This window comes from Coenobita brevimanus, chromosome 63, assembly GCF_032717465.1.
Source record: "Coenobita brevimanus isolate Jiangsu-jjx chromosome 63, ASM3271746v2, whole genome shotgun sequence".
Classification (NCBI taxonomy): domain Eukaryota; kingdom Metazoa; phylum Arthropoda; class Malacostraca; order Decapoda; family Coenobitidae; genus Coenobita; species Coenobita brevimanus.
Window position 1 is genome coordinate 27888293 of NC_137016.1, and position 22368 is coordinate 27910660.

At 42.8% G+C, this 22368-nt stretch overlaps 1 protein-coding gene across 2 annotated transcripts in view; it reads right to left on the reverse strand.

The window, feature by feature from the left end:
* Positions 1-1519: 1519 nt before the first annotated feature.
* Positions 1520-22368, reverse strand: part of MagR (Iron-sulfur cluster assembly 1 homolog MagR) — a 54472-nt gene continuing 33623 nt past the window's right edge. For both annotated transcript variants that reach the window (XM_080276013.1, XM_080276012.1), the window contains exons 3-4: positions 2516-2621; positions 1520-2355 (exon numbers count right to left, since the gene is read on the reverse strand). In XM_080276013.1, coding sequence (XP_080132139.1) covers positions 2207-2355; positions 2516-2621 — 255 coding nt within the window. In that variant the 3' untranslated portion in view covers positions 1520-2206. The remainder of the gene's footprint in view (positions 2356-2515; positions 2622-22368) is intronic.

Genomic DNA, 22368 nt, shown 5'->3' on the forward strand with positions numbered 1-22368 from the left:
TTTTTTTTTGTTTTTATTTTTTATTTTTTAGTACAGTTGTATGGGGAGTATGATGTATTATAGTGTTATGGGTCATAATGACTGTGGAATTTGTAGCCCTTTTGACAGCGTCCCAGTGGACAAGAGAGACAATACTTCTCACATATTCCCTATGCTCCAGTACAGATGACTGAAATTGGATAGGAGTGATTAACTACAACCACTTAGCCGTCCATATACACTGTACCAACTTAGAGATATTGTAAACAGTCTCATGCATCCTACGACATTAGAGGGGGTAAACTGGTCAACTGTAACTAGATTTTTCGTTCTGCTTTGCATAATATCTTGAAAGAAATCAGTGCGGCATGCTCTTAGATTCTCCCACCCCATTTATACATGAGAAACAAGGTTAAGATGAATTTTAATATTCACTAAACACATTCATAGTATTCGTGGATTATTATGTTTGAGCATTTTTTTGGACAGTCGTAACTACTGTTGTGCATGTGAATTAAGATCCAGGAGAAATGAAATGCATCATACACTGTTATGGAGATGATCATGTTTTTATATTCACTGCTTTTGTTGAAGTCTTATAGAGGTTTTACAACTTAATAAAGAAATGGCTTATTGATACAGTACATGATGAGGATAAAATAAACTTATATATTACTTAGAATTCATTCTTTCTGTACAGTATATACATGAAGCCTTAACTACTGACACTTTGTTGCTAAAAATCATCCAAAAGAAAAAATACTTGCAATTCAGCTGAAATGCATTATTTCCTGTTGGTTAGTACTGTATTATCTGTTGGGTTACCAACAGTATAATTATCTTCTAATTTCTGAGAGTATGGTTATGACTAAACTGATCATGGGTAAGAAGAATACCTTTAAGAATAAAGGAGAAGTAATCATAGTTCAGACTCTATAACCTACTGCATTTTTAAAAGTAACAATACAACAGCACTGGGTCAACCTATTCCTTTACTTTTTCTTTGTTTCATGTACTGCTCAAAACCAAACCAAACAGAATATCTTAAATATTTTTTAGATTGGTAACTGCATCACAAACATATGATTTAATGTTACAGTGGAACAAACACTGGGTATCAAACTAATACCTGAGAATACTTACCAAATGTACACATATAATATTGTGTTGTGCTCTGACCTTACCTTTGATGTATCAGTTGCAAAAAGTACATGACACTGTCTATAATATATAATTTCAAATATCACTTGTATTTTAATCATATTGCCTGCCAGCATTCAACTCTAGTCAACCTCAAGTATTACCGTACAGTATTTTGAATAAAGTGCCATTTAGATACTGACAAGAATTTGGAATATAAATATGAAAGACCTCTGTTTCCCGTTTAGCAACCAATACAGTAGTACTATAACTGCTGCATTATACATAATTATATTAGGTAGTCAAGATACATTACATTAGCTACATAAATATAAAGAGAAAATATAAAGGTATACAGCTGGGCATTAATCTTCAGAGATGCTTCAAAACTGGTCTTCACTTTTTTTTTTTTTTTTTTTTTTTTTTTTTTACTCATAAACATCAGGATTTATATGAATACCAATACCAAAAACAAATACTCCATTCATCCAATTCTCTATTGTCTCATCAGTAATGTAGAAGCCATGGGCTTGGTTAAAAAAGTCTCTGGCAGGTGTACCCGTATTAGTTTTTTATACCTGACCCTGTGGTAAACATTTACTGGGAAGCAGATGGCATACAGTGAATGAAAAAGTGCATGTCAGAGATGGGAAACAAACTTCACGTTGCTGGTCAAGATATGAACACATGAGTCAGCACATGGCTACCTTTATTTACAAGTTAATTGCTTGTACTTTGGAACATTTTTGCCAATTCAGGGAAAGTATCTGGTTTGCCAATGTTTTCAGATACAAGCAGTTTCTCAACAGCACATGATCAGGATGATCAAGATGACAATGATGATGATGAACAAAACTCTGGATTCAAGTAAAACAGATAAATCTGGGCCTAAATATAAATTGCTACTGCCAGTTACAACTTTGTCTCAAATACTTAAGTACCCTTAAAAAAAAAAAAATAATAATAATAATTAAAATAAACTGTACAGGCTATATTTCCTTAGACTATGAAGCACTTACTAGATTAAGTATGCAGTTCTTTACTGTTTATGATATACAACTAAACTAAAAAAAATAATTAGATCATATTATATAGAGAAACTTTCACCACACCCACAAGTTCCCTTAATATTAGGATTATTGAACACAAATTCTGAGGCTAATTTAGTACTGACATAGTCCATCTCTGTCCCAAGAAGAGTCAGCTGTGCCTTCTTGTCAATAATAACCCGAACTCCTGCAACAGCCAGAGCCAAAGTAAACATTAATAAACTGCAGAAAAGAGCTTCCATTCATATTATGATTTATTTCAGTACAAAAAACAAACAAATACCCCAAAATTATTGGAGGCAGAAGTTATGATTTGCTTAAAACCTAGTTTAACTTCTAATACTCACCATCCTGCATTACCTCCTCATCAAGTTTACTTTTTTCTTTAGCATAATCCAGTGTGTAGCTTAATCCATTACAGCCTCTCTGTCGTACACCAATCTTCAAGCCAATCTGGGAGAGAACAAAACTTTTCAATTAAAAATACTATTCAAAGAAGCTTCCATTAAACATTCAGTCCTTTAATGCTCTATCAGGAAAATACCAGTAGGGGACTGGGGTTAAGCATTTAATTCCAGAAATTAAAAAACAAATCACTGATCATGCTGGAGAATCTCTTGAGTGTGTCGAGGAGTTTTTTAACTTGCTGGACATGGTATGTGTGAGCTCTGTGGCTAGGGTAAGGAATGGTTAAGTTCCGAGAGCTGTTGTTTCTCCTAACATTGAGAGGTCTTTCCCTCCATGCTAAGGGATCTGTGTGTGCAGCATGTAGTATAATGCTGTATGATAGTAAGACCTGGGCAGTAATGGAAAAGGATATTCATAGGCCCAAAAGCACAGATATGGTAATGATTAAATGGATGTGTAGTGTGTCCTTGAATGCGAGGCCTGGGGGGGCTAGGTTTACAATTGAGTTGAGAGGAAGGATGGGACTTCAATGTATTGCTGTGATGACAAGGGGTAGGCTGCGATGGTTTGATCATGTTGAAGGGATGGGGGATGGCAACTGGGTGTGGACAGTGTAGGACAAGACATTATCCAATCCTTTCTTTGTACATATGAGAGATGAGAATCACTGTATAGACTGGGATAATGCCTCTTCAGTTTTGTCTTGCAAATCTGCTGTTAACAGGAATAACACTGAATCCAGTGTAATCAAGAACACAAAGTCCGATATTATGAACCTGAAGTGTGAACACTGGGGGAAGGGTTGTGAAAGGCAGGCTGAAGACCTAGGATGAGGTCATAGTGTTACCTCAGGGATAACGGGGACTGAAAAAGGATGTCAGAGATTGAGCAGCATGGGCAGCAGCTGCCATTAGGTGACCAAAGCTGACACATGCAAGAATGCTGAAGCCTCTATAAATGATACAACCAGTCACTTGTCCCTGAGTGGCATTATGTAAGCAGTAAACCCAAAGTATCCTTCAGACTTGAACCCTTACAGGCCACATCTGGTTGATGGGCATTTGTTGTTGTGTGTGTGCATGCCTGCATGCGTGTGTGTGTGTGTGTGTGTGTGTGTGTGTGTGTGTGTGTGTGTGTGTGTGTGTGTGTGTGACTTTGGGCACAGGCTTCATGTCCTGTTTCCTAGGCCTAGTAGTCCTCTCACATACCATACACCTCCACATGTCACCACTTCAGCACTAACACACACTGTGCACATCAAGTACAAGCTAGGGCTGTCTCATGATGTACTGGTATTTGGATGGATACTTTTACAGCATGTTGGCGGGTTTTCTGGTAGATCAGTAAAGGCTGCTTAATGAAATTCAAATCCTTAAACCGTTCCCTGTCCCACCTGGGATTCGAACCTGGATCCATTAGGACTACAGGCCACCTCTCTACTGATTCAACCACCACCTCCCCCTATATAATTACCATTGAACATACTGAATTGTTTCTTGTGTTCAACTTCCACAGTCCCACCCAGTCCACCATATCATATGCTCTTTCAGTCTGGTGAAAGCCATAATTATCTAGCAGTCATTTTCACAAGGTTCCTCTACTACCTGTCGCAACCACTCCAGAAACCATCTTGTTCAACACTCACTAAACATTCTGACATGTTTTACCTTCACAGCTATTCTTCCATTACCCCTCCGTGGCCGAAGGCCCTGAATTTTCCGTGCACGCCACGCAGATGCCTGGGCCATTTTTTGAAGTTTCATAAATTGATTTTTTTTTTCTTGCAATATTGAAGAGAAAGTTCAGATGCACCTAACAATGCAAATCCCAGCTTCCTAGACGCATTCTGTGGCTTACAATGGAGCGCAGAAGTTGCAGAAATGTTGGCAACCGATGTCGCCGCCCAGGGGCGCTGCCGCAACGCAACTAGGCAGGTGGTGTTTTTTTTTGTTTTTTTTATACCTCCCAAAACAATGCAAATGGTGCTGAAATGTTGCGCATATATGAGATATGATGATATCGAATTATTTCAGTACATAATATGTTTGGAATGGCTAGAAAAAAAAAAAGTTATGAATACTTTTTCACCTTTTTGATATAAAATTTGTTTATGGTAGTTTTGAGTTATTTTTTACATTACCGTTGTGCCCATGCTTGGAAAAGGGAACAAAAGGGTTGAATTTTCAGTCCTAAATGAGAAAATTGCACGTCCTCCGATGCTAGGCTCTGCCACGGGAGAACAAATTGAAGGGTCAGATCCGATTAGAAATATGGAAGTTGAGTTGCAACTTCGAGCACCCACACCACAAACATGGCTAAAAATAGAATTGTAATGCAGTTTCAGAACTAAGGATAAGTCTAATTATTACGAATATAGAGACAAAGCAGAAGTAAATACGTTTACAGACGAGGGAAAACGTATTTTTTCCGTAATAACATGTTCATCTTTCTCTGTCATTTTATGTTATCGTTATCATTTTACCCTGTTATTTTTGCAATACATATTGCTGCCTCGTAAACAGGGTGGTTGTCTGTGTTTGGCAAGGGAGGAAAAAGACTGTATTTTCTATCTGGGTCGAGATAATGGGCATGGCCACGAGCGAAAAAATTGTACATCTGCTCGTCACAACAGCAGGTGGTGAACTGACAGATGATATGTGAGAGGGTGATGTCAAGGTCAGTCTCATGTCCCAGATTTTCGTTCACTTCCTGAAAGTCTTCACAGTTTTCTACAAGTTGCAGTGCCTCTAATGATCCAAACCATTACAGCAAACCGGAGCAAATAGGTAAAGATACCAAGATAAAACTGTATTTTTCACTTATTATCACGTCTCTTTTGTTTGTGCCTGTATTACAGTAAAACTTCGATATAACGGACTTCAATATAGCGGAATTCGCTTTTATCGGACTCGAGGAGCCAAGTGGACTAAATTCTTATGCGTCAGGAAAAGTCCAATAAAGCCAGAAGCAGTCCTCTCTTGAAATAAATGAATAAACAAACAAGCGGAGGAGATACCATAACATCGGTTCCTCCTCTCTCTCTCCTCCTCCATACCTTCCCTTCCTCCCCATCCCTCTCCGGTGAGAGAGAGAGAGAAAGGTAAAACTGAAAATGAAAATAACTGAAAATGAGAGTAAAATTGAGGGTTCTCTACTAGCAGCCGTGGCTCAGTGGGTTAGGGCGCTCCGCTCTGACCGAAGGGTCGGAGGATTGAATCCACCCAAGGGTCATTGGTAGACATCAGGAATGGCATCCGGTCATAAAATGCTACACACTCCAGTCCAAAAGTCCTCTATTCTGGGGCAACCCCTTAGCCCTTCGGGGATAGCTGGTGTAAAACCAAATTTTTTTTTTTTCTCTCTGTCTCCAGGAGAGGTGAAAGTGAATGAAAAAGTGAAGGTTAGTTAAGGCATTGTGAAGGTGAAAGTGAAGGTAGTGTGAAAGTGAAGGTGATGGTAAAAGTGAAGGCAAAAGTAGAAGTGAAAGTGAAGGTGGAAAGTGAAAGTGAAGGTGAAAGTAGAAGGTGAAAGTGAGGGTGAAAGAGAAGGTGAAAGTAAAAGTGAATGTGAAAGTGAAGATGAAGGTGAAAGTAAACATGAAGGTGAAAGTAAACATGAAGGTGAAGGTGAAAATGAAGTCAAAAGTGAAAGTGAAGCTGAAAGTGAGGGTGAAAGTGAAGAAGAAAATGAATGAAAATGAAGGTGAAGGTGAAAATGAAGTCAAGTGAAAGTGAGGGTGAATGTGAAGGTGAAAATGAATGAAAATGAAGGTGAAAGTGAAGGTGAAAATGAATGTAAAAGTGAAGATGGTGAAAGTGAAGGTGAAAGTAAAGGCCAAGGAGAAAATGAAGGTGAAAGTGAAGGTGAAAATGAATGTAAAAGTGAAGATGAAGGTGAAAGTTGAAGGTGAAAAAAAAGTTGAAAGTGAAAGTGAAGGTGTGAGTGTAGTGGAGGTGAATGTGATAGTAAAAGAAGGGAGGGCAAAAATGAAGGTGAGTGAATAATTGTATAGGAAAATGTGAAAGTAAGGTTGCAAGTGAAGGTGAAAGGAAAATTCAAAATGAGTGATAGTGAAAGTGAGTGTGAAGGTGAAGGTGAATATGAAATGAGCATGGAAGAGAATATGAAAGTGAATGTGAAAGTCAGAGTGAACTGAAAGAGAAGGTAAAAATGAATGGGAAGGTGAAGATGAAGGTGATGACGAAGTCAAAAAATATGTGAAGTAAAATAGAAGTGCCCAGTGTAGGGAGAGAGAGAGAAAGAGAGAGAGAATAAATGCATGAATGGCAAGCAAGCCTCTGTGCATAACAAAAGGAGAAGTCAAGGGGGGAGTCCTGATGTCGCTTTTATCGGACTTTTGCTTTTTTCGGACTGGCTTAGGCCCCAATTAGTGTGGTTTTACTGTACTTCATAATCATAAACAGGTGGCTGTGTTCTGCCTGGGTCAAGATAACGGGTGTAGTTGTGCTTGTTTAGGCATGGCCAGGAGCGAAAAAATCGAAAATCCACTCACCACAACAGCAGGCTCTGAACTGTTTGATGGGGTGTATGGGAGTGTAGTGTATGTCAGTCTGAAGATGTTCAGAACGTTCGTTCACTTCCCAAAAATTTTTGCAGTTTTTTAATAGGCCGCGCTTAAACGAAGCCTGCGGCCATTTATTGGCTAAACGTCATTCAATGCCGGCGGCCACGGAGGGGTTAAAGTTCCCCTGTAATACTCGGTAGCCTTATCCCAAGACCATTATTATACTCAACTTTATCACCAATCACTTTGTACAGTCAGGGAAAGTTCCGCATTACCCACCTTGCAAAGCATTGGTGTGAGACGGGTGAATGTGAAGTGGCAGCCAGACCTCAGGTGTCTGGTAACTGTAATTGTGAAGGAGGGGGAGGCGGGGGATTGGGGGCAGGGGAGGGTTTGGTGTTAAGTTGGGAATCACGTGTAAGTCTGCAGTTTACGACTGGGATGGTGTTTGAGTTAATTTAGTCAGGATATATGATAATTATGGTGCTAGCATTTTATTTAAAAAAAAAAATAAATAATAATACGTAGAAGTCTGTAGAGTTAGTTCTGTCAGGAATGTCATGGAAGTTTGCTGGATTTGGACAGACGTTTGAATGCTTTCATTCCCTGTCGACTTTAACATGAGACATTTCCCCAGGAGATACTAGTAACAATATAAGATATATTCATATTTTGTGTTGATTTGAAAACAAAGCCACTATCTATCTATATCTATAATATATAAAGTAATCCCTCCAATATCCGGATCAATAGAGCCATCGGTAGGTTCGGTTATTGGTTTCGTCCGGATATTGGGCCCCAGCTTATGGACTTGTACTTATGGACCCTAACTCAGAGAAACACCTATACAACTCCCTCTGGACATGCATAGCACCTATTTAAGACCCAAATCACACCAATAAGGCACATAAATGACTGAAATAAATGCAAAAGAAACATAAAATGAGGGTTTAGAAGTATGTTCATACATTAATAAACATTCTGGTGCTTATGGACCCTAACCTAGCCTAACTCTGAAAAACACATTCCTACTGCACATGCATGAGGTAAGTATAGTATGGAAAAAAGTACAGTATGAAACATTCTGGTAAGTATAGTATGGAAAAAAGTACAATATGAAACATTCTGGCTACTTACAGCAAGTCCCTGGCCACCTCGATGAATAACCGCCTCCTCTCGGACTCTGACAGTAAGAACGATTTCCTGAAGCACTTGCAGTACACTCTTCCTGAAGTCTTGCACTGAACTTAGTCAATAACACACAGAAGTCCATTCTCTTCACAGTGTTCACTTTAGTCCAAATAATGTTCCATTTTAATTTTGTGTTGCACATAAACTTTTCCCAATTTTTTTTTATTTTCCAAATCCAAAACAAAGAAGGTTAGTTACGTTAAATTTTGTTTCCACTGAGTCTTTTCTCTCATTTCGAAAACCTTAACACAACACACCGTTTTTTTTCACTGCACAACACTCAAAATTCCCGTGTGGTCTAGTGGAGAAGTTCTTGCTGTTTATTCACTGTCAGAGTCCGAGAGTATCACTGGCAGGCGACCAAGGGGTGCATCACTGGGTCGTGGTGATGGCGTACCGACTACAGAAGAGTCTGACAAAAGCCGCAAACTCACATTGAGCGGTGACTCCACTGTAGCTGATGTGCTGGGCTGTGGCTCGGAGCACGAGGGCCTGTCTTGGGGAAGCAACGGAGTGGAGCCAGGGCTTGGCACAGCAGGGGTCACAGGCCTGAAAAAACTGTCAATCGTTGACTGACGCAAGGACCAATGATTCTGGCGATTGATGATGCGCTGCCGGAAAGCACGCACTTCCTCCACGAGTCCCAAGGGCCCCATCTCCCTGTCGCAGTCCGGGTGTTCCAGGTAGTCTAGGATGAACTCTAGATGTTCCCGGAGTGCGCTCAGCTTGGGGATGGCTGAAGTAGTGTCCTGCTGAGAGGAGTCCGCATCATTGTCGCCTTCGTCGTCGGACTCTTCAAGTTCGGGACTGACACCAGCAACCGAAGACGCGATCTCGATATCAGACAACGTCTGATACCCAGGATCGCCCTCGTCGTCGTCCAACCACTCACGTACATCGTCCACATCAACAATGTCGCCGTGCGTACGTAGCCGTGCATGAAAGTCATCCACGTCAAAGCCCAGAAAATCGTACTCCACATCTGTTCCGAGAAGCAGACGAGACCAACCATTTTCAAGAGTTTTCACAGGGACTTCCTTCCATGCACTAGCCCAGTTGTACAGCGCAGACTTGATGTTGTAGCGGCGAAGGTTTTCCAAAGTCCGCTTGCCTCGAGTGTCATGTCCTTCCCTGCGCTCGTCCTCGTCCTCGAGAACAACCATCACCTCGTCCAGGAACTTCCGACGGTACAGGCGCTTTGTTGCCACGATCACTCCTTGGTCCATGGGTTGAATGAGAGCAGTCGTATTAGGTGGCAGAAACATGCACCTAATACGGCCATTCTCAGCAACCAAGTCCTTGTCGCACGGGTGGGCAGGTGCATTGTCGAGCAGAAGGAGAGCCTTTACCTGGTCGTGAGGGATTCCCAGTGTCTTCGTCTGGTACTGGATGACCTCCTTGACGAAGTGACGGTGAAACCAGTCTTTGAAAATCACAGCTGTGAACCATGCTTTCAAAGAATGGTACCATACGACAGGAAGGACATCCATCACCCCACGAAGGCACCGAGGCTGCTTTGCACGGCCAACAACAACGGGCTTAAGCCGGTGCATGCCGTTAGCACTGGCACAACACAAAGCAGATATCCGTTCCTTAGAAAGCTTGCAGCCAGGTACACGCTTCTCCGTCTCATCGGCTAGAGTGTTCATTGGCAGCGAGTGATAGAATAGGCCAGTTTCGTCTGCGTTATAGACTTGACCGAGAGTGAGGCCCTCCCTGTCGATCAAGCCTTTCACCTTGTGCCGAAACTCGTCAACTCCATCCTCGTTAGCGTCCAATGCTTCGCCATGTGCTTTACGGTTAGTAAAGCCATGTCGCAACTTGAACACGAAGAGCCAACCCTCGGATGCCTTGAAGTCTAGGGCGTCGTGAAGCCTTGCAAACTTCTCAGCAGCAGCCTTCAGCTCCGTTCCACGTACCATCACACCAGCTGCACATTGCTGTCGGTACCAAATCAATGTGGATCGGTCGATTCTGCAAACTTGGGGGTAAACATAACCTTCCTTTCCACCTTGCGTTTGCTTTTCGACGAGAAGTCAGCCGTGTACTGCATGAGTTTGTCTCGGGAACGTTTGATATCGAAAAAAGTCGACCGGGCCAGGTTAAACTCGCGGAGAATGCGTGAAGAAGACCAACCCGCATCAACTTTCTCCAATATCTCCCTCTTCTTTTCCAGAGTCAACACCACTCTCTTCCTTTTCTCAGGTGGCAGGGCCATCATCACACACACTAAGAGGAGGGCTGAGAGCAGCAGGAGGCCTTGCAGCAAGTACAGCACCACCACAAAAGCGAGCCCGTGGGCAGCAATTACGAAGAGCGTAGGTCCAGTCGCGGTGAGAGACAGGCGGGAAGTGGGGAGGATGCAGCGGCGCTCTATTGGACGTCGGAGGAATGACGAACCAAAACAATGCTCTCCCACGGCGTGCGCGACAAGTTCAAATTACGGACGGCAAAAAATCGATTTTTTTAAAATTTTTTTTGGGTTTTCGGACCATTTTGGGAATGTTGGATCCCAGGACGATAAGGTCCGGGTAGTGGGGATGTTCGGTTATTGGGCGTCCGGATATTAGAGTGATTACTGTATATATATATATATATGAACCTCTGTGGTACAGTGGTAGAGTGTGCATCTCACACGGTGGTGGGCGGGGGTTCGCCTCCCCACCAGAGTTGTAAAAACTTTGGAAAGCGTTCACCAAGCCACTGACCACTTTGGCGGACACAAGGGGTGCTGTGGTTGAACCAGTGTCGCATACTAGTACGCTTGCACCCAGTCGGCTTAAGGCGGGCCGATTACACTTGGTTCACAGACTACACATACATCCAAAGCCACTACAACACTACAATCACACCCATAAGCACTTCTTACCCTACATACAATCTCTACCAGACAGCCTAAGCCACTAGGTATACATTGGCTGTATCGTCCCTGCTTCGGTGGGGATAGGCCGGTCCTGCAGTGGACCTCAACGGCTGATGATGATGATGATGATGATATATATATATATATATATATATATATATATATATATTTTATGCGAGGAAGAAGGAACTAAAGGCCATGAGCCCGCAGTAACAGTTCCCTCCAAGAGAAAAACAAAATACAATAGAGAGCCAAATTCAAGATCCGATCATTTTGAGATGCCTGGACACACTACGTTTGAAAGACTGGAGATCATAGGCAGCAGGAAATACAGACAGAGGGAGACAGTTCCAGAGCTGACCTGTTGCATAAATGAAAGACTGGGAGTAACGGTTAACTCTTGCATTAGAGAGTTGGATAGAAAAGGGATGAGAGTTTGCTGCCAGACAGGTGCTACGCGTCCGTCGTAGAGGTGGAGGAATGCAAGCAGACAGTTCAGAGGAGCAGTGACCATTAAAGTAGCGATAGAAAAGAGATAAAGATGCAACAGTGCGGCGAAGAGACAGAGGTTGAAGGGAGTCGGTAAGAGGAGGAGAGTTAATGAGACGAAAAGCCTTTGACTCCACCCTATTGAGAAGAGCTGTATGTGGGGAGCCTTCCCACACATGAGAGTTGTACTCCACACAGGGGCGGATAAAACCCCTGTATAGAGTCAACAATTGTGCAGGGGTAAAGAAAGAGTGGAGTCGGCTTAGCACACCCAATCTCTTGGAAGCAGATTTTACAAGAGATGTAATATGATCTTTCCAAGATAAGTCCCGAGTAAATGAAACCCCAAGCATGTTCAAGGATGATGCAGGATTAAGCTGAATATTATTAAACATTAGTGGGTATACCTGTGGAAGATTTTGTCGGGTTGATAGGTGTAAGAACTGAGTCTTAGATGCATTAAAGACAACCATATTATTTTTACCCCAGTCAGAGATATGAGCCAAGTCAGATATTAGGTGTGCCATAGCCTCATCCCTTGTTTCTTGAAGTAACTGTTGAGATGGGTGTTGCGGGAACCGAATGGAAAGGTGAAGGGTGGAGTCATCAGCATATGAGTGGATAGGGTTAGATGTACAGCTTAGAAGATCATTGATGAATAAAAGGAAGAGAGTTGGTGATAGGACAGAGCCCTGAGGAACACCACTGTTGATAGATTTAGGAGAAGAACGATGGCCGTCTACAACAGCGGCTATAGAACGACCAGAAAGGAAGCTAGCGATGAAGGCACAGATAGAAGGATAGAAACTGTAGGAGGGCAGTTTGGAAACTTAAGATTTATGCCAGACTCGATCGAAAGCCTTTGAGATGTCAAGTGCAATGGCAAAGCTTTCGCCAAAGTCCCAAAAGGAGGATGACCAGGAGTCTGAAAGGTAGGTGAGAAGATCGCCAGTGGAGCGTCCCTGATGGAACCCATACTGACGATCGGAAAGAAGGTTGTGATAGGAAAGATGCCTTAAAATTTTTCTATTAAGAATTGACTCGAAAACTTTTGAAATACAGGACGTTAAAGCAATTGGACGATAGTTGGAGGGTTGGGAGTGGTCACCCTTCTTTGGGACTGGCTGAATGAGAGCAAACTTCCAGCAAGAAGGAAAGGTACAAGTTGACAGACAAAGGCGAAATAGTTTGCCTAGGCAGGGTGTAAGGACAGAAGCACAGTTCTTGAGAACAACAGGAGGGACCCCATCAGGCCCATATGCCTTGTCAGTACTGAGGCCAGTGATGGCAAAAAATACATCAACTGAAGAAATTTTAATGTCAGCCATGAGGAAGTCAGAGGGGGGAAGTGATGGAGGAACAGCACTGGAATCGTCTAAGGTGGAATTGGAGGAGAAAGTCTGTGCGAAGGGATCTGCTTTATCAGTAGAAGAAATAGCTACAGAACCATCAGAGTAGAAAAGAGGAGGGAAGGATGATGAGGTAAAGTTGTTAGAAAGATTTCTGGCAAGGTGCCAGAAGGAGCGGGAAGAATTCAAGTTGGAGGGTTGAGAGCATTTAGTATGGATGAAATTATTTTTAGTAGAGCGAAGAACAGACTTAGCACGATTCTGGGCAGAAACGTAAAGATGATGTGATTCAGGGGTGGGTTGGCTCCGGTACCTTTTGTAGGCCTTCTCCTTGTTGCGGACAGCATTAGAACAAGCGTGATTAAACCAAGGCTTTCTTGCATTAGTCAAAGGATATGAGAAAGAAGTGTATGCTTCCATGCCCAAGAGAATAACCTCCGTAATGCGCAAGGCACACTCAGATGGCTCACGGCCATGGAAGCAATAATCATTCCAGGGAAAATCAAAGAAGTACTGCCTGAGGGCCTCCCAGTCCACAGCTCCAAAATGCCACAGACGACGTTTCCCTGGAGGGTCCACAGGCCGTACCGGAGTGATAGGACAGGTTAAGGTAATAAGGTTGTGATCGGAGGAGCCCAACGGAGAGAAAAGATTAACAGAGTAAGCAGAAGGATTAGTTGTGAGGAAGAGGTCAAGTATGTTGGAGCTCTCCCCAAGGCGGTCAGGGATACGGGTAGGGTGCTGTACAAGCTGCTCTAGGTCATTAAGGATAGAAAAGATGTAGGCTTGTTCACCAGGTGGATCCGTGAAAGGAGAGGAGAGCCAAAGGTGGTGGTGAACATTGAAATCTCCAAGAATGGAGATTTCAGAGAAAGGAGAAATGGACAGAATGTGTTCCATTGTAGAAGTAAGATAGTCAAAGAATTTTTGATAGTCAGTAGAATTAGGGGATAAGTAAACAGCACAGATATATTTAGTCAGAGAATGACAGGAAAGCCGAAGCCAGAGTGTGGAGAATTCAGAAGAATCAAGTTCAGGAACACGAGAGCAAGATAAGTCGTTGCGTATGTATACACAACAGCCACCTTTGGCTTTGAAATGAGTATAGAGAAAGTAGGAAGATACAGAAAAGGGTTTGCTGTCAGTTGCCTCAGACAGCTGAGTCTCCGTTAGAAAAAGAAGGTGAGGTTTAGAGGAGGAGAGGTGGTGCTCAACAGAGCGAAAGTTAGATGAAGAGAGTCAGACAGTGGTTCCAGGCACCTCGAGTCGTCACCGGGAGAGGAGCAGATGGCAGGGGCATTTATGGTCCCCCCCCCTGGGGACTCCGAGGCTGGGTGAATTGACGCCATTTTTGGTGAATTTTGAATAGGAAGTGTAGTGTGTACTGTGCATGTAGTTTGGTGAAGATAGTTAGAGAAATTTGTATTGGAGAGCATGCTGGCCTACTCTCTGTGTAACGGAGACACTGAAAAAGTTCAGCAAAGGGGGATGGTCAGGGACTAATCCTGAGGGCTGATGAAACGGGAGCTCCAGCACTCCCTGTCATCAGCTTTCCATCCACCTCGGGAGTACTGCCCTGCTCGACTGGTGCTATAGTCTACTCCTGCAATATATATATATATACTTGTATATCAGTTCTTATAAATTTGTTTAATTATTTATCCTCTGTCATCCCACTACAAAAATCCGTCTGCAAAAATTTCCGGTGTTATTCTAGTAATTATTCATCTCGAACCTAGAGTCTTGGGTAGTGTATAATAATTAAAAAAAAAAAAATGTATGAACGACTGACAGATTTTTCGTTTTCCTTTAGAAAGAATGATGTGGGAAGTCGTAATTATAAGATCAGTTGGTCTTTGTAACTATATTTCCTATTGAACATTACAAAACGAAGGCAAAGAAGCATACCTTTGACAGTGAACATGTATTATATATGCAGTAATGTACACAGACACAGAGGACTGCATAATACCATACAAACAATATACCGCTTTTGCACTTTAACAAATCGTCGGACGCATTATCATCAGCTATTGATACTGTGACGTTAGCAACTCTCCAAACCCTCCCACCCCCGGCCACCCTCCCTTCCACTCACAGTTACCAGACAGGTGGGGTCTGGCTGATGCTTCGTGAGTGTTCGTAGACAACCAATGCTCCGAACAGTGGGTAATGTGGAACTTTCCCTGACTGTACATGGTTAGAATCGGACTGGGTTCAATTTGACTTTATAAACTCCAATTTAGAGTCAATTCCTGCAACATAAATATTCATAGGTTCCAATTCAAATTAAATTCAGTTCAATTCATTTACATGAACACAAATGGCAGTTTGATTCATTAGCCTGTAATCTGCTTAATTTACTTTTTTTTTCCCCCATAAATGAATGAATGAATGAATGAAAAATGTTCCGTAGAACTGCAAGGCATGAAGAATGAGTTTGGGGGAGTGTGTAAGAAACGGAATTTAAAGGTGAATGTAGGGAGGGTAAAGTTATGGTCTTCGAGAGAAATGAAGCCACTGACTGTACAGTGAGGTTGAGGTTGAGGAAATGGAAAAGTAAGTGCATTTAAGTACGTGGGTTGTGTGATGACTAAGGATGGAAGTTTGGAGGATGAAGTGCTTGACAGGGTACAACAAGGAAGAAAGGTGGCCTTTTTTTTTTTTTTTTTTTTTTTTTCTTTTTTTTAAAGCATTGATAAGAAATAGGGAAGTGAGCATGAATGTAAAAAAGTTGCTGCATAATGGTATTGTGATACCAACTCTGATGTGTGGAAGTCAAGCTTGGACCTAGTTGGAACGACACAAGAGTGAGAGCAGTGGAAATCAGTTATCTGAGAGGTGCATGCGGAGTTGCATGGACAGAGAGACTGACATATGAGGATGTGAAGGAGTGTTGTGGTGTGAATGTGATAGAAAGCATTAGGAGAAATACACTAAGGTGGTTTGGACATGTAGAGAGGATGGAGAGCAAAAGACTAACAAGAAGAGTGTATGCGAGTGAAGTGGAGGAAGGGGGGAGGGGGAGGCTGAGGATGAGATGCAGGGATGGAGTGGTATGGTATGAAAGAAGGGGGTGTGAGCTGGGGGGAGGACAGTGAAATGGCAGGGGACAGCGACATGGAGGTGATTTGTTTATGGCCATCCCTTACAGGATTAAGGTGTCTGGCAATATAGAGACAGAGAGTTCTGTAGATCATATTAAGTGGGTTACAAAAGTTACATCATTTAACCATGTTTATTTGTTTTGCTCTGCGAAGAGACTAGCATTAAGCTTTTGAAAACTGGCAGCTGACTGGTTGTCCAGGTGCATTCATTATTAACGATGTATTTCAAAACATTTTTATTATAAGAGTTATAACAACAGTTTGATGATAAGTTTGGCCCCCCCCACCCTCTTTTTTTAAATGTGTCTGACTCTGGGCAGTGGCTTCAGGGCCTATTCCAAGGCCCAGTAGTCCTCCTACACATCTCCACATGTCACCACTTCAGCGCTAACACCCACCATCCATATTAAATACATGCTAGGTTTGTCTCATACAAGACTGGTGTACTGGTACAGTATTAACAGGGGTATTTTTACATGTCAGTGGGTCTTCTGGTAGATCTGTAAAGTCTGCTTTTATGGAATTCAAATCCTTAAACAGTTCCCTGACCCAGACGGGATTCGATCCTGGGTTCATTAGGACTGCAGGCAGCCTCTCTACCAATTCGGCCACCACCTTCTCCAACAAAATATTATATATAGTTATTTGCAAAGGTTAATTTAAAAACAGGGCCATACAAAGTTTATCAGATGACCTAGATACGTGTGAAATTTTGAATTCTCGGGAGAAATCAAACACGTCCACATAAAGTTTCACAAGTATGGTACTGTACCTTGTTTTTTTCACCATGTTTAGGCATATTAAGGTAAACTGTCATTACTGCAAAATCAGGTAAAACCTACCTTAGTAAAAGTATAACTGCCAATGAAATATAACATTCATTTGATTTTGAAGAATGGTAGACACAAGGGGAGAGGGGAAGGGGTGAGCAGCTTGTGGGATGTCCCACTTAACTAAGCAGACGAATATTCTAAATTACTTGAAACTGTTTTGCTGTCACATCAGTTTACATTATGTGTTCTACTTTCATGTTAACAATAAGTTTTCTATCTTTTTAGTTTTGAATATCTGGTTCCAACTTATAAAAGAGCTGTGACAAGGTATGGGTTGTGGGATATTTAAAAATGATGGTGACATACAGCTTCTTCACCCTTGCTTACCAGCCATTTTTCATTGGAATTTATATGTTTTACAAGGTTAGATTTTACATAATGTCACAATAATGACATAATATACCTGAATTTGCCTAAACATGGTGAAAAAACCAAGGTACAGTACTCGTACAACTTTCCATGGACGTGCTAGGGTGGGAAAGGAAGTCCGAATGATGACAAAGATGTTCTGATTTGTCACGAGAATTCAAAATTTCACACTTATCTAAGCCATCTGATAAACTTTGTATGGCCCTATTTTTAAATTTATCTATGCAAATAATTATCCAGTAAAACCTCACTAAAACGGACTAATTGGGGCCCAAGCCATTCCGAAAAATGCGAAATTTCAAATGCGACACTAGGACTTCCCCCTGCTAACCCACTCTTTTTCTGATTATATCAGACATTAATAACTGTTTTCACTACTATTGCAGTAGAGGTGTACCTCAGTTTAACGATGCAATTGCTTTGATAAAACCCATCGTTAGGCGGGGTATTGTATATCGGGGTAGATTTAACATGTAAAGTATTGGGGTGTGTTTTTCAACCTTGGGTTCCCCCCCCCCCACCAAGTCCAAAACCCACCCAAATGAGCCCAAAAACAAGTTTAAAGCTAATCTCAATGGCCTAACAGCTGTAAAATAAGCCAACCTAAGCCTAACACCTGTAAATAACTCACAAAAACCAACAAATAAAATCTGAAAATCGTCATATGTCTGGAAAAAGTCAAGCTTAGCAAACTGTACCCCAATATGACAATGTTCACCCCACCTATGGCTAAAACACATTAATTTAAGTCTAAAAACAGTGTCTAAATCAACCTAAACACAAACTGTCTAAAATATAATCAAAATTGGTTTAAAAAAAGAAAAAAACAAACATTGTTAAACCGGGGTTTCGCCATTGGTAGGAGGGGTATGGTGTTATTTCTACCCTCATCATTACGCTGGGGTATCGCATCTAGGGGTATTGTATATCGAGGTACAGTATACCTGTACTGTACTGTATTATACATTCACTACAATAATCATATGATATATACTGTACAGGTGCATCCCGATCTTACAAGCTAATTGGGGGCAAGGATTTTGCTTGTTAGCTGAACTCTCATTAAACGAAGTGAAGAACTTATGGGAAAAACAGGGTTAGGGTGCAACGCCTCTGAGCAACCTCCCCCCAAACCACCAAAACTGACTTCTGATCATTTTAAGCTGGAATAAGTGGTTAATACAAGAGGGTAATACCCCTAACAGCATTAGAAAATGGAAGAAAAACATATTCAACAAGCAAATGGATGTCTTATTTGGGTTCAAGTGTCTTCCGTGACATATGCCAGCTGTGCTCCACCACTGCTTGGCTGGCTCATTTCCTCTCTCCGAGGCATGAGAGGGTGCGGTTGTGGGAGGCTGGTGGGAGAATCAAAGGCCCAACTCCTCCACAATGGAATGCTTAGAAGACATGGTGATACTGTAATCCTGGACACAGAAAAAAAAAAAAAAAAAAGCACGCTTCAAGACCGACCTTGACTGGGCATTCTTGGCTGGAAGAATGTTTACGAAGATATGGCAGGAAGAGGCTCGCGGAACTAGCGTGTGACTCGTTTCCTAGCCACCGAGGTAAACACGGCAGACAGGTACGGCGCGATCCCCATCTCGATTCTTGTAAGTGCGTATTTTTACCTGCTCGTTAAACAGGCGGTGGTGCAAATTCCAAGACTTTGTAATAGCATATTCTCGTTATGCGACTGCTTGTTAGCCGGGACTTGCCTGTATAATAATACTGTACTGTACACTGATAAACATATCTTTTATTTACCTTACTGTGGTGAACACAGCTGAAGAGGTCAGGCAGTGCAGACTGTTCCTGGCTTTATCAGACTTTTTCCGATATACAGTAATCCCTTTAAGACCCGGAAGCCTAAGTCCTGGACACCCTAAGTCTCAGACATTTTGGACTCGGGTCCTGGGACCTATATTTAAAAAAAAAAAAAAAAAAAAAAAAAAAAAGCCAACATGTTCATCCCTACTTTAAACTTGCAGCGTGGTGATAAACAGCTGTGTTTTGGTGCATAGTTCCTCTGATGTCCACTAGAGCACCCCTGCATCCTCCCCATTTCCCGCCTACCTACCATGGTGACTGCACGCTTGTCGCTATGGCTGCCCACATGCCCGCTTTTGTGGTGGTGCCCAACATACTGCAGGCCTGCTGTTCCTCTCCTGCCTCGTACTCGTGTGTGTGAGACGATGGCCCCACCAGCTGAGAAGAGGAAATGAGTGGTTCTGACTCTGGAGAAGAGGGAGATATTGGAGAAGGTGGGTGCGGGATGGGGTCAAATTTTACACGTTGCCCTCATCCGATTTTCGACTTTTCTTTAACATTTTCTAGTACAATTGGTCATTCTAAGAATCTTTTCTTCTATGACATTTCTCTCGCAAATTGATAATAAACGAGTTACACGCGATTTACTTCCACCAATCACAATCACAGATAGGTGGTATTATTTCGTACTTACACCCAACTCACTGACAACAAAAGTGGCTAACTCACCTTATACTTTACGCAATTCTAAGCACTTTTTCTTCTATGACACTTCCGTCTTAAATCAACCGTTGATGAGTTATGCAATTTATTACACTTATTATTTTCTATGGGAGAGAGAGAGATTTTCCCTGCCATGGTCGGACAGTTGTGTGTTCGTTGGTGCGTGTTATGTGTGTGGGTGGATAAAGCGCATGCATAGCACATGAATCAGCCAATCACAAAGTAGAATTTCAAATGTCCCACTCTAGGGCCCGCAAGATTTGAAAGTCAGTTCGTCTCCAACCATGGAATGGGAAGCCTGCAAAAAATATTACTTCACTGCTATTTCACAGTTCTACCAGCAAGAAGATAAAGCTGTAGCCTTTGCACGATCGCATGGTATTTTACCATCAACAGGAACAAAGTACTGTACCTGAATCAAGGCAAAAATCTCATTTTACGTGAGGATCAGAAAGTGTTGCACTGTCTCCCATCACCAGTTGCCGTTACAGCTACAGACGACTCTTCAGATGCAGACGAGGAACTATAAACCGCTAGGTAAATACATTATTTCTTATTTACACCCGGTTAGGTTAGGTTAGATGAGGTTTGGCTAATGTCATGGGGGGTCTGAGGGGCGAAGCCCCCCAGTTAGGAAGCACGGTCAGGGTTGGGGGGTCTGGGGAGCGAAGCCCCCCAGTTAGGAAACACGAACTCCCTAAGAAGCTTAAAATTATTTTCTTCCGAAGGATTTTAGTGTTTTTCGTTTGATTTTGATAACAGTTCCAGTAGGAATCACTCACTTTTGCGGGTCTCCCCCACCCAAAACCCCGGTTTCCCACAGGTCCCCCAGCATTCTTGGGGAGAGGGGGAAGAACCGCAAAAAAATATGTTTCACGTGATAAGCATCCAACCTGAGAGTTTTCTATTGTTTTTGATGTGATTTTTTTTATTTGGACCGGTCCTTTCCACCGGAAGTCGGTAGTGGCGTTCAACAAAAACTAGCGACATGCGATAGAAACGAAGGTCAAAATCGATCGAATCACACCAAAAACAACAGGAAACACTCTGGTTGGATGAAAAAATCGAATGAGGGCAACGTGTAAAAATTGACCCGGGATGGTTGACCTCACGCATCCTCTGTGAATTCATCCTGGCCCACTCTATCTTGTTCTATATCAAGAAATCCCGGGACAAACTCACCCAGTACACGGCAGACAGCATATCGAAGACCAAACGCAATGTGCAGAGAAAGATTATGTACCCTCACAGGCTTGATGATGTCGACTGCTCCACGCTGATTTGGTATCGTCAACAACGTGTTTATGGTGTTCTGGTGCTTGGCACGGAGCTGAAGGCTGCCGCTAAGAAGTTCACAGGGCTTCACGATTCCCCAGACTTCAAGGCATCCGAAGGATGGCTCTTCGCTTTCAAACTACGACATGGGCTTACCAACCGTAAGGCTCATGGCGAAGCTTTGGATGCCAATGAGGAGGGAGAAGAAGAGTTTCAGCAGAAGGTGAAGGGCTTGATCGACAGGGAGGGCCTTACTCTCGGTCAAGTCTACAGTGCTGATGAAACTGGTCTATTCTATCACTTGTTGCCCACGAACACCCTACCAGAGGAGACAAAAGTGTACCTGGCCGCAAGCTCTCCAAGCAATGGATATCTGCTTTGTGTTGTGCCAATGCTAATGGCATGCACTGGCTCAAGCCTGTTATTGTTAGCCGTGCAAAACAGCCTCAGTGCCTTCGAGGGTTGATGGGTGCCCTTCCTGTCGTTTGGTACCATTCTGTGAGGGCTTGGTTCACAGCCATGATCGTCAAAGATTGGTTTCACCAGCACTTCGTCAAGGAGGTCATCCACTATCAGACGAATACACTGGGAATACCACACAACCAGGTAAAGGCTCTCCTTCTCCTGGACAATGCACCTGCACATCCATCCAACAAGGAGTTGGTGGCTGAGAATGGCCGCATTAGGTGCTTGTTCTTGTCGCAATATGACTGCTCACATCCAACCAATGGACCAAGGAGCGATAGTGGCAACGAAGAGGCTGTACCGTCGTTAAGTTCCTGGACGAGGTGATGGTTGTTCTCAAGGATGAGGACAAGCGCAGAGAGGGACAGGACATGCAAGCCAGCAGACTGTAGAAAACCTTTGTTGCTACAACCTCAAGTCACCCATCTACAACTGGGCCAGTGCATGGAGGGAAGTCCCTGTCAAGACTCTGGAAAGCGATTAGTTTCGTCTGCTTCTCGGAGCCAATGTGGTACATGGCTTTCTAGGTTTTGAGGTGGACGACTTCCATGCGCGTCTTCGCGCAGCTGGCAATGATGTGGACGTGGACGAAGTGCATGAGTGATTGGATGACGACGGGGGCAATCCTGGGTATCAGATCACGACTGGTATCGAAATCGCATCTCCTGTTGCAAGTACAAGTACTGTTGCAGGTACAAGTACACGTATTGGAAGATTCCAATGAGGATAGGAACGATGATGCAGACTCTTCTCAGCGTGCCACTACTCCAGCCATCCCCAAGCTGAGCGCACTCCGGGAGCGCATCAAGTTTGTTCTTGACTACCTGGAACAC